At 46.4% G+C, this 16,366-nt stretch overlaps 1 protein-coding gene across 1 annotated transcript; it reads left to right on the top strand.

Moving 5' to 3' along the window:
- Positions 1-2,163: 2,163 nt before the first annotated feature.
- LOC131103600 (protein FAM83G-like) lies at positions 2,164-12,834 on the top strand. The gene is made up of 5 exons (XM_058049999.1): positions 2,164-2,919; positions 4,297-4,464; positions 7,262-7,386; positions 7,622-10,025; positions 10,512-12,834. The coding sequence occupies exons 1-5, from the start codon at positions 2,467-2,469 to the stop codon at positions 10,647-10,649; spliced, it is 3,288 nt and encodes a 1,095-aa protein (XP_057905982.1). The 5' UTR covers positions 2,164-2,466; the 3' UTR covers positions 10,650-12,834.
- The last annotated feature ends 3,532 nt before the right edge of the window (positions 12,835-16,366 follow it).

Below are 16,366 nucleotides of genomic sequence, written 5' to 3' on the forward strand. Positions count from 1 at the left end.
TCATCCGAAATGTCTGGAATTCTTCAGGCCAACAAGCTGAACATGTTTTAGGATCACACTCTCTCTCTCTCGCACACACACACACACACACACACACACACACACACACGGCCGCATGCCATTACGGGTGATAGCACCGTTGTCAGTTGACTGGTGCAATGTGAAGAATGTGGCGGCGTTTCTCTCACCAGGATGCTGGTGTTGAACGGGAGGAGGAAATGAGGTCACAGCCTCGCTCGCATTCACATCAACTTCATGTTCTCTCTCTTCGCTTTTTAAAAACAATCCTCACGAGGAGCGTGGTGGCGGTCAAAAGGGGGGGGGGGGGTAAAAATAGCTCTTATTGGAACAGCTATTGGGATTCTTTTTTCCATTCGCTGAGTCACTTCAAGGCCTGAGCGAGAAAAGCAGCACGCTGCCGTCTGTCATGTTTGTGTCCGACACAAATAAAGTTCTTTGCTGGGGGGGCAGGGGGGCAGGGGGGGGGGGGGCAGGACACATGGCACAATGCCAGGCAGGCCCCAGTTTAATAGGGTCCAGCCAGACAGAGAATAAGGAGGAAGAGAAGTGATAAAGGAGGGACTGCGGGGACAGGAAGCTGCAGATCGACGGCGGCAAAGCGAGAGAGGCGGGGGGGGGAGAGGCGGGGCGGGTGGGAAAGTGAGAGCTGAGCAGACGCTGATATTCTTAGGAAGTGAAGCTGAATGGAACCAGAAGTGTTGAACCAGTTTGACTGACTGACAGCCTTGAGCTGTTTAGTGAAAGGAATAACGACAGACGCCACCCCCACCCCCCACCCCCACAGACACGTCAAAGGTTCTGGCTTAGCGCCACTCAAAATGTCGTCAAAATCTTCATCGCCGAATCCCTGCTGAGACGGGCAGGTAATAAAGGTTATAAAGCACTTTTAGGGTTGACTTTTTTGGGGGGGGGACGGGTCTCTCTATCTCTGCGTCCCCACGTTTGGCGAGTCTTCCATCCCAGTCTCAACCGGATACTCTCAATGGGAAGGACCGGCGGCTCGACTTGATGACACAAAATCGGACTCGAATCCGACTCTTCCACCCCACCAAGGAACGTTGGAAAGGCGTAGGGCGTCGGCACGTTTGTGGGCTAGTCCAGCTAGGCCCACGGTCACTAAACATCCAGGAACTGATCCAGGAATCAGGAACTCCAAACACCGGCTGATGGGGACGTGGAACCAAATGGGGCTTTCGCCTCCTGGGGGACATCGCTAACAACGTGAACACAGAAGCAGAGCGCGGAGAGTGAATCTGGCCTACAGTCACGCCCATATAAGGAAGCCCGCCCATGTGTGACATCACACCGCTCCACTTTTACCCCGCCCTCTGAAATCGAGTGTTTTCAGCCATCCCAACTTCTTCCATGGCTCTTTTTTCTTTCCAACGCTCGCCAGTGTTACGACATTTCATGGAATGACGGATGGAGACAGACGCCGTGATGTGACGATCTAGCGAGCTGCACTGATCTTCGCTTTTACAAGCTGCTCCTTTTTACGATGACGGAGCCGTCTAGTCTTGTGGAGGCTTGTTTTATTGTACGTCGCTTCTTATTGGGGCTTGAACTGAAGCACGGAAGACCTCTGCCAAAGCAAGAATAACACATTTTGGGTAAAAATGCCTCCGCATTGATCTATACTGCTCGTGCACGCTAAAGTCTGAAGATAAAATCCAGAGTACCTGCAGCAGAGGGAGAACATGCACACTACACATCAGTGGAAGAGTTCCAACTGTGACTGAAAGCTGTGAGGCAGACATGCTCACCACTAGGGTACCGTGCTGCCCAAATAATAACAAACATCTCAACATAAGCTGGATGGAGTTTTATGGTGCAAGCAAGTAAACTGCAATGAATTAAAAAAAAAAACACATTAGCAGAGGTAATACTTCACTGTGACAACAACACCTTGTTCCTTTCATAACCTGGCTCAAGTACTGCTGATTGTTGAATATGTACTTCATATCAATCATTTTCAAATCTGAGTCTACCAGCAACAAGAAGGCAAACATGACAGGACAGGTAAAACACGCTGCAGGCCCCCACTAATGGTTTCAGCACCCCCTCTAATGGTTTGATGGTTTTTCAAAAGCATGTCTGTTCACTACTTGACATTACATCCGTGTTTTATAGTAGTACTGCAATATTTGACCCATCTAAAGCACACCCAGAAGGCTGGGAAGTCCCGCTAATGACAGGAGGTGGGTGTGTTTTGCTGCCAGGGTCACACCTGCCGGGCGGTGCCTCGACAGGGGGTGTCACCCAAGAGCAAGTCGGCATCATTAAGTCGGCATCTCCGGGCGATGGAGGCTGCTGCTGCTGCAACATGGCTCCACTTTTACACTCCGGGCTTCTATCGTCCACTTGAGGACTTTTCACGGAGTTGACTCGCCCCCCCCCCCCCACCCTCCCCCTGCCGGAAGTTTACTTTTTAAAGATTAACTCGTTATGGCTCTGTCCCAGATTCAGTGTCTGGACGACAACCACGTCAACCCGCGGACTAATGAATCCAAACCGGACTTCTTGTACAGCGAGGACCAGAGGCTGGCCCTGGAGGCTCTGCTCCGGGAAGGTCGCCAGTCGTTCGTCAAGTTCCTGGAGGAGCGCCACATGCGGGGCTTCCTCTCGGACCTGGAGCAGGAGACCCTGACGGGGACGCTGGAGCCCTACGACCCCGGCTCGGAGCTTTTCCCGGAGGACGCCGAGGAGAACCAACCCCCGCTGTCGCTGCACTACTGGCCGGACTTATCTGACCTGTCCGTCCCGCAGATGGACCTGGGATGGCCGCACACCGAAGCCTACCGCGGCGTGACGCGCACCTCCGTGTACACGCAGCCCCCCCTGGAGGGGCAGACCCACATCAAGGAGATTGTCAGGAAAATGATCGCGCAGGCGCAGAAGGTGTGTTAACCCGGCTCTTGGACACTTTCAAACATTTGTGTTCACTTTCCAGTTTTTCCTCCAGCAGCAGGGTGCCTGTTGGACAGAACTTTAACCATGGAAATGTTATGTCAACAGACCCAACCAGTCAGCTAACGGTTAGAAAAATCGGTTGGAAATGGATTCACTGGAAAGAAGTGCTAATACCTGAATTGTTAAGCTAGCAAAGCTAAATGACAGGCAGTTAGCTCCTCAAATAAATAATACACAGTTGGTCCTGTAAGTTCATTAGAAAGCTATTTTGGGCTGGAAAGGTAGTTACCCTGCGGAGCGCCATGACAAGGAGGTCTTGGTGTCAGCCAGGGCCGGTCCAAGCCGCCACGGGGCCCGAAGCAGAACTCTATTGTGGGGCCCTCACACTTGGAAAACGTAATGAATGACTAGTTCTTGTAGTTCTTTTGGGGTGCTTAGTTGGCTTATGGCGTGGGCCGGCTGTCTGTCAGCTGAACCACACCAAAACAACATCAGCAAACTAAACAGGTCAGGACTCGTGTTGGTGTTTGTGTAGAAGGTGCGTGACTAGGAGTAGATATCAGATACAACAAGATAACGTGAAGATGGGGGGGGGGGGCAGAAAGGTTAGCAACAGGCCATCGTGTCATGCAAGCGTATTGCTGAGGAAAAACACAATAATAAAGCATGGAGGTTGTGATTTAGGTTGTGTAGCGAAGCCTCTGTGGTTCATTGAGCTGGTTGGCGGGTTAGCATTGATCCATAAACGTCCATAAAGTTTCCTATAAAGACATGATAGACTGTTGTCATGTTTGATGTCCAAAAAGAGCCTCAAAGGACACGTTACCGGTTTAGCATGGTTAAAGGGGGACCTTTCACAGAACCAAACCAGAATCCACAAGAAGTGTCGTCACTAGCTTTCATTTCAAATTCAACAGAAGCACATTGAGATCAGAGTCCAGACTGAAGGGACCCGGCGAGACCGTGACGAGCAAAGTGCACCGAGTTTTACCATCAGGGATTGGAAGAAGCGTCTGGCACTTCCTGAGACGCGGCGCTATGCTAGTATTTGCATGTGAGCACTGTGGAAAAGTGACAAAGACGTTATATACGTCAGCGCCACGGGTGGCGTGTCTGGAACACCCTTTGGGCGTTCCTGGCGCTATGCAAATACCAAATGATGTAGACAGCTAGCTGCGAGTGTGCGGATTCCTTAATTGCTATTTTTTATTTGAACAGGAAGTGAAACCTGTGGAACCGCTTCAATGATGTTAGTTTTAACCTTGCAAACATGCGGTGCCGAATGCCGAAGACTCCCTGCGTTTCCTGTGTTTCCCCGGGTGCTAACGGCGCCTAACCTACTTTCTGGTGTGTTTGCATATTCAGGTCATTGCAGTGGTGATGGATGTCTTCACCGATGTTGACATCTTTAGAGATTTGATCGATGCTGGTTACAAGAGGAAGGTTTCCATTTATATCCTGGTGGAAAGCACGACGTTACCTCATTTCCTGTCCATGTGTCACAGGGCCAACATGCACGCCGGACACCTCAAGGTACGTATCGTTTCAAGACCCAACTGTACACGAGACGCCCACAATCTGCACAAAAACGCCCATGAAAATAAGCATTTAAAAGTGACTCCAAAAACCTCCCTGTTTCTCTTCGGTTGCCATTGTTCACCAGTGATGAAGGAAGCTAGCAGACTACAGGTTTAGCCCTAAAATTAAACACAAAGTACAAAATGGATAGGAAACGGAATACAATCAGAGCCGTGGTCTAGCCCAGTGGTTCTCAACTGGTGGGGCGGAACCCAAAAGTGGGCCGTGGATCTTTTCTGGGTGGGTCGCGGATGTCTGAATTCTTACATGCTGTACTGAGATGTGTTTTCTATGGAAAAGGATAACTATTTTACAGAGAAAAAGTACATTTTCCGGGATGAAAAATCAGCAAATCTGCAGGACTGCTATTGCTTAATTGCAAATATGCGGAGCGCCACTGTACGTAGAAAAATAAACAAAGCTGTAAACCACTTTGACCCACTTTTTCTAGTCAGCAGTTGTTTGGAACACATGCCCGGGCTTGACAAACAATACCGACATTGTAAGACTCCGCCATTCGTGTCATACTAATGATAAACAAAACAGTCAACAGACAGCAGCTCGGATCTTTTGATCAAATGTTGAAACATCTTTGAGGTTTCAATCAAGTCGTATTATGCGTGAAAGACGCAATCATCCGTTTGCTGATGCGCAACTCCGCCAGAACATCACAGGCAGTCCTCCATCCACAACGTGCCCCACCCTGATACGCTGCCCTTGCTAGAGCACCGAACACAATCTGTGGTTGTTGGTCAACCTTCAATTTTGTCTCCAATATTTCTAATATGGAGGGGGCTGCGAATCATTTCCAGTCCAATAATCTGAAGCTGGTTGTTTCAAATAGTCGTTAGTATGAAAAAACAGTTGTGTGAATATCTTGTTTGGCCTAAAAAACTAAGATAATAGGTCTTATTTAATGGATCAATGAAAAAATATTCACATACGAGAGGCTGAAATCAGAGGAAGCTTACATATTTCAAGCAGAAAACGATTAATCCAATACTAAAATAGTTGTCGATTAATTGGATTCAACAATGAATTATTGCATCTCTAACGATCCCAAAGCTGTAGCATGTAACAATAACCCCAGTATGCCGCTTTATTAAAAATTATAGTCTATTCCTTTTGTATCAATCCCATCTCCAAATGTCCCGATTCCAACTTTACTTGCTCGCAACGGTAGGAAAATCATCAGAATTGTGTTCCAGTTTGAACATGTGGGAGTGAGTTGTTTGTTGCTGCGGATTGTTTGATTGACAGAGGATACACAGGACCTCAAGCTGGCTGCCAAATCCACAAACGTTTATTGGAGTTGATTTTGACTGGAGGGAAAACACACACCTGGAGTGAAATGATTTCCAGTAGATGAAGCATTTACTTGGAGTTTACTTCCATATGCTTTACTCCCCAAACCCTTCCAATGTGTGACGGAATCCAAAGTGCACGTTCTAGCCCAGTTAGTCCAAAGTGTAGACTCGATAGAAATAGACTAGAATAAGGCCACAGGCTGGCGCTTCCAAAAACCGACAAACGACAAAAACAGGCGCGCACACGCTCAACTCCCCTGTGCCAGTTCGTGCCTTGGAGGAAGTGAAGGCAACACAACGGCAGCCCGACACACTCGGTGCCATCTGCTTCTGGATTATCAGCAGCACGGCAGAAAAGGCCACGGTCTCATGCGGCGCCCGGCCCGGCACGGACAAGGGAGGTTGGCAAGTTGGCTGCGGTTCGGACAGATGTACTTTTGTGGCGTCTGCCTTCACCAACGCTCGGGGTCCTCTCCACACTACTTTAATATTTCAACTTTATGCCATTAAAATGATGTTATTATTCTCTTCAGTTTGTTAGATGCCATCTTATTTTTCTTCATATTCTAATAATATAAGTTGAATTTATTTCTGAGCTCGGGAATATGTTTGGATGAACGCATTTGTGTTTAATTGGCCAACACTACAGCTCATTAGCTCCGTCGGTTCTTAGTTGAAGCTGCACCGTGATCAAAGCTCGTAAAGTGCTTCCACTCTGCGGCACATTCTTTCTCCAACGGCCAAAGGCTAAGAAAAAATGAAATATGCTGATCTTATCTAATCGCTCAAAAGAACGAAGAAAGGGGAAGAGAAACCTGTGACCATAAAGGGAGGAAGAGAGACCTTCCAACACATGACCCACTCAATCAAGCTCTCCGGACAAGGCCGAGCCTGAACTATGCTGCTCCTTAAATCCACATAGATCGCTTCCAAGATGATTAGGCCCACACAAATTCTCCAATTATTCCAGATCAACAAGTGTGAACAAGCAATTCATTATGGAAGGTGGAGGTTTGCTAAGTGTTGAGTCCTCAAAGTCGCAGCCAAAAGGCTACTTGTTGCATAAGACGCTGCAACGCAGATGTTCAATGCTCCACTTTGGTCAACATCGCTTTCCTTTTCCTTTGAGTATGTAAGTTAAATGAATCCACCTGTGTCTTATTTACGTCTTAAATGGCTTATTTACTCTTATCATGTCTACTACACTGGGTAATACAAGTGTAAAGTTGACTGTAGGGGTGTTATTTCATGTCTAGGGGGCTCTAGTAATGTTACAAACTGCATTTATGAATCCTACTTCGCGGAAATTCACTTATCGTGGCCGGGGCTGGATGCATTAAACTGTGATAAATGAGGGATTATCGTATACCTATATGTATCAGTATACACATAAATATTACTAACATAAAGCATGATGACCAACCAATAATCTGTGTGTATTACAGCACCTTCGGGTACGATGCACAGAGGGGTCGGAGTTCTACACTCGGTCCTGCACCAAGGTCAGAGGTCGCCTGGGCCACAGATTCATGTTCATCGATGGAGACAAAGCTGTATCCGGGTCATTCAGGTGATCATGCTGTATAAATGTAAACATATTATTATCATAAGTCACTGAATACCACGTTAGCCATGTTAGAGTACTGCAAATGCTTTCATATGTACGGTAATATTTCTTGCCAGACTTAGTACTTGGTGTCTGGCCATTTGGAAACCTGTATCTACATTTCACTCTCTAGACGTCTGACATTTTATTGTCAGCTCTTTTGTAATATATATGTTCATATCTGCTCACGTTTTTATAGTTTCACCTGGATGTCCTCACGACTGGACAAAAATCTGGTCACCGTGGTTACAGGCCAGGCGGTGGAGGCCTTCGATCATCTGTTTCGCCATCTTTACACGACCTCCAGATTCGTAGATCTCCGACAAGTCAGCATAAACCCTGAACCGGAGCCCGAGCCGGTCCAGCAGCCGGTCCCCGTAGTCCTTCCTTCCACGACTCTCGCACGGAAATTGTACAACCCAAAGTACGCTTTACTGATTGGAGATAATGCAAGCACTCCACCCCCCGCAGCTGAAAATAGCCCCAAAGAGTCGCAGACGCCGGAGGTCCCAGATAGCAAAAAGAGGCGACGAGGAAGGGGGAGTCCAGAACCCGCAGAAGAGCTCATCCATCCGGGACTTGTTAATTTAGAGAAGGCTTGCTTGATCTCCTACCTGCCGACGTGGCCAGAACCCGACCCCCCAAGCGATGTCATCGGGTTCATAAACATCATGGATACCAGCAAACCGACTCAGGTGCATCTGCAGCGCTCCGAGAGGTTTGAAACCAGTCAAGCCATCCGGTTCAGCAGTCCTTTCAGCATGCCTAAGGAAATCCTGCCTGAGGTCGCAAGGCCAAGGGAGTCCACTTTCAGGACAGAGAAGACAAATCCTCCAATCAAAGCTGAAGAACCTGTACATGATCCCCCCGGTACCAAAGCCGAGAACCTGCAAATAGGATCATTTCCATCTGGCGCATTAACTCGTCAAGGTGACGGTCAGCCCAGGACAAACACAACCTCCCAATCTAGCAACCATGAACACACCAAACACACTGCCAAGTACAGGACGTACGGAGTGGAATCAAACAAGACAGAAGTCAGTCAATCGGAAAACCGGGACGATTCAAACCCAGCAGCAGACCACAAACAAACTAAAACAGCTACGACGCTCAGGCAGGCTGATCGTACCGAACAAGGTAGCACCTCTTCAACTAATAATCCTCACTCTGCATCTGTCAGTTCCACATCCTTCTCTGATAATAATCCCATTCCCGCAACGACCAGTATGGCTGCCGATGCTCCTTTGTCAGTAAACAGCTCCTCCTTTGCGCGCCCTACCCTTACCTCCCGCTTTGAAACCGTCCAATCCCACTTATCCTCGTCCTCAAGCTCAAATACCCAAAACCCGGCACCTCGCACTGTCCATTCGGTTACCAAAAATGGCGACACCAGCAATGGCCCCAGCATGGTCAACACGAGTACTCCTAAGAGGCCTGACAGCCTGACCACCAAGAAACCAGACGGCTCCAAGTCCAGTGAAGAAAGCCAGCAACAGATAGCTGGAATGTGGGAAAAAAGCAACAGAGATATCGGAATACTAAAATATGACAACAAGCCGGATAAAGAAGCAGTTGGACGACCTGATGGAAAGGCAGGAACCTCACATGTTTCTGATGAGGTCAACACTACAGACCACGATGGAGATACAAAGCCACGGGCAGACCATGGAGCCGCAGGAGAGACTAGCAGAGCTCCAGCAAAACCCATCCCTGGTTCCAAGTCTGCAAACATCCAGAATGAAAACCACTCTGAGAATAAAAGCTACCATGTCAAGGAGAACAAACCTCAAAGGATATCTTATTCTGAAAGACCTACGTTGAGTATGTGGGAGAGGATTCAGGCACAAACCCTTGAGCCATCCAGCACGGATGACACACCACCAAAGCTTCCTGATGATGTTTCAAATCCAGAAAAGAACATCATCAGAAGAGCCTCCCAGGAACCATCACTCCCTGTTGCACCTGAGGAACCACCAAACTTGCATCTGCCAGACATCCCATCATTGGAAAGAGAACCGCGGTCAACTCTGGAGTCACCTACAAAGACTCAAGACTTCCGAAACTCTACGTCGGATATGAGTGACGGCTATCTGTCATCCAATCGATCCACGACGTCTGAGGAGTATTACGAATGTAGTGGCTCTCCAAAGCAGGAAAGAGTGTTTGATTCCGATAACACGCATGCAAATACTCCTCAGGCCGCTAACACCAGTCCGTTGGTTGTGGACTACAGTCCTTATGCTGCTTTGTTTGGCACCAAAGACAAGAATACGACGAGTCATGAAACTCTTGATAAGAACGTGAAAATGAAGGACAAGGACGTGACAAATAAAGACATGGCTATCAAAAAGATGGACGGAAAGGGTGAGAAACTGAGGTCAGAACGGGATTCCAAAGGAAAAGAGAAGAGGAATGGCGAAGAGTCGAAGACAGCAGGGGTACCGATGACTGTTGCCAAAGGGAAGGACGCCCAAGCTCAAACTCCCGTGAGAAAGCGGGCGTTGAACCCGTCAACCACGGAGACACCAGTACACAAAGTATTGTCAAGAGCTCAGAGGGCGGGACCCAGCGACGGTTCAGGCCGACAGGTTGATGGTCCGAAGGTACGAGCGTACAATGAGAACAGCGGCAGTTCGAAACCATAGTCGACCGTTAGGACACAAATCACATGACTTTTTAGAGTGATGTGTTTTTTCTTAGCTTTGATGTCACGCAGTGCAGGTATTGCCTGCGATGTACAGAATGCGGCAAGAGGCGCATCACTAATGCGCGACATGACACTTGGTCGTCATTCATTATGCAACAAGGAGACGAGTGTGCAAAAGTGGTGTTTAATGAAGCACTCGAGCGCACCCTGATACAATAATAATGAATTTGTTAAAGTTTGATACTTTCACATTTGGCGACATTATGCATCATTTGAACTCGCCGTTGACCCGAGACGCCATACCGGCGGGAATAGCCTGTTTACACCGAGCTGATGAAAGCTTAGTATTTAACTAACAACGGTGCTCTTTGGTCTGTTTGCATTTGTATTTGTGGCGGCACGAGAGAAATGTAAAGCACGTCGTCTCCTCTGCTTTTTGCAGCAGCCGAAATCCACGTCCAAGTCTTCTCGTCCCGCCTCGGCCACCCAAGGAGAGAGGAAAGTGTTCCACAATACTTCACAGGTCTTGGAGTATTTAGCGTCTTTTCGCAAGACATCGTTGGGACGACCGCCTTCATAGTTGCATCACATCACAAACATCTACCTGTAAAAGCCTGAACTTGCCTCAATTCACAGCGTGCTAAAAAAAAAAAAAAAGCTAGTCAAGGCACAGCAAAAAACACGGACAAGACCAAAGTTCCGTTTGTTGTCATCCTTGGCTGGTTGGACAACCGTCAAATGTTGACGTACAAAACAAGCTAGTTATGGAATCACTGGGAACTGATATTTTCACACCGCAAGTCTCAGTTGAGGGACCCCTCCCTAAAGACCAACAGCTCCACCCCTGGTGACCACCGAGTAGGTTTAGGAGATTAGAGGAGATGAGTCTGTGGCTGTTCCCATGCTCGTACCGTCTCACGGGTTCATCAAGACAGGACAGTGAAGATGCCACGCCTAAGAGTCTCTTTCAATGATGCCAAAACCAAAGTTCATTGTACTGAGCACAATTAGCCAAGAAGGGGAGTTACCTAGCTGCTTCCATCTGGGCAACACCCTCTTGGGAGGTATGGGAACTGGAGTTGAACATGTGTCAGGTGAAAACTGTATTTGGGTATGGGTGATAGTATCCGTTGGGTTTAGTTAGACACTTTAGTTGCTGTTGTATCCCAGGCCGTGTTCGCAATTGTGGTCTAGTACTCCGGTCCGGACCAAAGTAAGACAAAGCTACCTGTTGACTGAGAGATGCAGATTTATAAAACTCGGCAAAAAGTTACAGTCTGACTGGAGCGTCTTTGTGGTCAAATGTAAAGATGCTGAGTCATCTATAAGGCTGGACGTTCTGGTCCGCTTGCTTGTGTGCCACAGGGTTTGGATGATACAGCTGACCTTGGATGAAACAAACCGCATTCCGGTCATCCCTCGCCACTTGGCGCTTGGAATTCGGCGGCTTCACTCTATCACGGTTCATGAAATAAATGAACTAATAATAATCAAATGAAGCATTCGATCATTAAAAGGGCTAAATGAAGAAAAAGACAAATATACGGCATCACCAGATGTATGTAGTGTAGTAAACGGACCGTGTTTAGCTGAGTGTTAGCGCTGTGGAGAGCCGCATTGTTGGTGGCGCGTACGAGTGACCGGCATGACTTGCAGTTCCTGTGTGGATGTTACACGTTACATGCATACATGTTCTCCGCTTGTTAATAAAGCCATTGAAGCGCATCGTCCGACTCTCCTTATCCACCAACGGCGGTTACGGTTGTACTCTACACTGGTCACTAGGTGTCAGTAATGTTACCTTGATGAGACAGTAGCCACCGTGCTGTCAATGCTAACGTACGAGTCCATCATGTCTTATTTATGTCTTATGTCCACTGCTTTGGGTAGTACAAATAAATGTGGCTACAGGGGTGCTACAGGGCTCTAATAATGCTAAAAAAAACCATTTAGAATTATCCCGGTCGGGTCTGGAATTCCAAATAACAGCGCTAAACGAGGGACTACTGTATCATCAGCAAACCCACCACGTTTGTTTTCTACAAACCAAAGATAACAAGTATGAACAAAGTCTTCATGGAGAGCAGCAGTAAACAAATCGGGTATTTTCTGTAATCTAACCACTAAATTGAAATTAATTTCAATTCAGGTGAATTGAAATGAATCTGTGGCGTAAGTTCTTTTAGGAGATGATGGTTATGTGACAATGTAAATATGTGCTTATATTTGGTTTTATATGTTGGAATTTGCTTTGAGAGAGGTTTTAGTCGTGCATGACAAAAGGATCATTCATTCATATTCCATTCAAAATATCACAATATGAATGGGAATTCTGGGAATAATTTTTTTTATTTGAATCGATACTCAATATCAAGTCGTACAATAATGGTTTTGTCACTATGTCTGACATTAAATCCATCTGCTATATGTTTGTAATATTATATAATTTTTTTTTTATACCAAAACATTCATGGACTCAACCGAGACTTTTTTTGTTTTGTTTTTTTTTCTTCCAATGATTTATTTATTGTCCACTCATACTGCATATATATCGCTCTTTTCCATTCAAAGTATGTTTTGGTAAAATATTGTTACTCTATTATTGTTAAAATATACTATTATTAGCATAATGTACAGGAAGTGACTTTACAATTGAAGTTACTGATGTTTTCCATGCTTTGTCCAAAATGTTATATACGTATATTTAGAATGTTGTTGACATGACGATAAAGCATCAGGACGTTGGGCGGGCAAATAAACCCATTAAAGACACCAATGGAATGGCTGAACGAGGGTCCATTAAATCAGGAAATGCATTCTCCCACTGAACCCGAAACTGACGCCGCGGTTTTTCCACTCGAGAAAATGAAGCATTTTGTTGTGTGTAATTACCTTGATTATAACATCTGATGATAACGATTACACACGCCACCCCCGGAGCAGACATGGCGTCTGTACAGTTTTTACACAGATTCTGGAAAACATCTACGCATCTGAAGAGTATTCCCAAGAAGCCCATCCGAATGCGGGATTTGGGCCGATACCGGATCGCATTACTATCCATACTGGCCGATATCAGAAGTGAAAAAGTTGCATGGGGACACCATTAGCTTTTACAGTATCACATTCTTACTACGTATTCTCTGCCTGATTTGATGCTACATTTCTCTACTGAGACAGAAAATATTTTTGACTCCACCAAAAAAAAAGTTGACCTCAATTCTTCGACATTGGCTATGGATCTTAAATCATGGATGGCTTCCTCTTAGCCGCTTTGAAAGAGTCGGAAGACACATGCGAGCCCCCAGGCAGAACAAGCTGGGACGGATTAAATATCTGAGAAGTTTATCTGAAAGTCTTTTTCACACTCAGCGCTGTCAAGAAAGTCTTACAAAAAGCCTGCGGTGTTGATGTACAGTCCTATGATGCCAAATTACTATGAAAATATTACATGTACAAATAAGGAATCCTACTTCCGTAACCGTCTGGATTACTGTACACCAGGGGTGCTCACACTTTTTCAGCATGCGAGCTACTTTTAAAATGACCGAGTCAAAATGATCTACCCACTACAAAAATGCAAAACATCTATTTATTTTCAAATGTATTGAGGATTATTTGTACGTACAATGTATGTTGATGTACCTTACATAACCAAATGAGCCAATATTGCAAAACACACATAATTAACTATTAACATTTTTTGTAATTACCTGAGTTTACTTTGATGACTTGCACTGAATTGAACCAGCCAGGGATGCATAGTCCGGACAGTAGCTGCTGATAGCCAGCCTCAAGCACACTTCCAAATGTTTATCAGTCATGGATAATATCCGTATCATAATATCCATATAATATTCCATATCCGTATGGAAGTGATATGTTTTTTGCCTTTTTACTTGGTCCAGTTTTTGCCTTTGTACTTGGTCCAGCTCCTTCACTCATTTTAGTGACCATAAACTTTAGCGAGGGCTTAAAATCTGACGCAATTCGCCGACTAGCTTAGCACTTTGCATCGTTGTTTACGCATGAGCGGTGACCTAAAGGTCAAAATTCAGTTGTCATCTGACTGGTTGTCCTGTATGTCAATCAAGTAACGGGGATGGATGATAGGCTGACATCGTAAGTTCTGCTGCACTTAGAGACGTTGTTTGATTTGATTGGTCGCCCGAAGGGCAACATTCAGTTGTCATCTGAATGGCTGCCCTGTATGTCAATCAAGTGACGGCATTGATGCTGGGATGATATTTTTTTTAATGTCACGCCGCGATCGACCAGCGATCGACCAGTACCACCTCCGCGATCGACCGGTAGATCGCGATCGACTTAATGAGCACCCCTGCTGTACACTAACAATATTTTAATTGGATACCAGCACTGCATGGCACAGGTGACCCAATAGCATACCTGACTTTAGGGACGTCCTCAAATATTCAGCGAAGGAGGTACTTCCCAGTAGTTGCACCTTAAAAGTACTGACGATTGTTTTCAGTGTCGCATGCAAGCAAGATTCTTGTCTGGGGTGGAGGACGGAGGCCGGTATGCACGCCAGGTATTTGTTGGGTTGACGATGGACGACCTGAAAGAAAAGAAAGCAGTCTGTCGCTGGCGTGATCGCTAGACAGATAAAAGGTTGGGTCCAACCTGAATGTGCAACACACCGCGAGGCCACGGTCTTGAATGGTGCAACACACACACACACACACACACACACACACACACACACACACACACACACTTCATGGATTTGCTGTGATGTTGGGGTTTTATGCCTGATGGGACCGTATGATAGTGGACACGTCCAGAACAGGATGCAGTACATTTAAATACACCATCCCATCTCCCTCAGGACATTTATATGGAGATCAGAGACTACCCCCCCCCCCCCCCCCCCCAACCCAGCAGACACACAGTCTAATATGGGGAAAGTAGCTAACCCTAGCATTTTGAATGCAGAGCAGCCAAAGTGTCCACGCAAGGAGACATATCCACACAGGAAGAGGTGGAATGTTAAAGATTGGGCCACACAAAGATAGGAGGACAATAGTACCCCTTTTTTGGGGGGCGGGGGGCAGGGGGTGACACACATAGCCACATGCACTCACTGATGGAATACAGTGAACTTGTCTCAGATACAAGGACAGGAGTGGGCTGGAGTGACTGTCCGCCAACGAGAAAGTGGGATCATGACATCCACGTGATGCCGACCCCCTCCTGACACGTAGCATAGCATGAGTCACTCTTTAACGAGCGCGTCCTCCCTCACTCAGTCCCGTGGCTAATTAGCCTTCCAATTAGCCCGCTGATCATATAGTCACACGTGTCAGTTCAAATGTGTCCACAGCGAGGGGTGAGCGGAAAGGCCGAGATGTTACAGAATGTTCGATGCCCACGGTCTTCGCTTGGGCACAAAGACCACGTCATTGTCTGGGGGGGAGTCAACGGGGTTCCTCCCCCTCAGTGATAAAGATCATGCCCTCTTTTGGAACAGGAAGAACATCCTTTACGTGACACGTTCTAAGATGATACACTAACAGTTGGAGGAAAAACTATTATTTATTTGCATTTTTTTTAACTTTATTTGTCATATTTAATTGTTTCAGATTTTTAAAAATGCAACCTATTATTATGCAGGCCACCAGTCCTGACAGCAGGTCACCATTTACAGCGAATATGAAGTGGTGATGCTGCTGGTGTGAATATTTGCCTCCCGGGCCCCCCAACATGGGTGTCACATCCAGGAACGCCACAATCCAGAAGACTGACAGAATCGTCACGCAAAGAACAGCTTTTACTTGCAGATGGTGCGTTCCAACAGCTGCTTTGAGGACGTGACAGGCCCAAAGAAAGCAGCCAAGCAGCATTAACGCAGTACAACTCCCCGACTATATTATAATCATATTTGCCACATATAGCTGCGGGGGGCCCTCAATTGTATGGATTTTCATCACTGAGCTTTTCGGTGCTCCGTTTCCACGGGGTCCTGTAGCGGCGCGGATGCTGCAGGATGCTGACTTCATCCAACACAAATCCCGTTTTTTTCCAGAGGCCAAACCTGTTTTAAGTTCATGTGGCAGGGTGTCCACTTGACTTATACGGGAAACTTGAACGCGGCATAGGATGACGCATGAGAAATTGATTTTTTTTTTCTGGATTGGTCACAGGATGTTAAGTATCAGGGGCATTTGAGCAATTTAGCTGAATTTAAATGGCTGCTAATTACATAAGACATATGGACAAGGAAGAACTCATACATAAACAGGAAACTGGCTAAAACGAAAACATCCAAATCTAGTT

Source organism: Doryrhamphus excisus, chromosome 15 (assembly GCF_030265055.1).
Source record: "Doryrhamphus excisus isolate RoL2022-K1 chromosome 15, RoL_Dexc_1.0, whole genome shotgun sequence".
NCBI lineage: Eukaryota > Metazoa > Chordata > Actinopteri > Syngnathiformes > Syngnathidae > Doryrhamphus > Doryrhamphus excisus.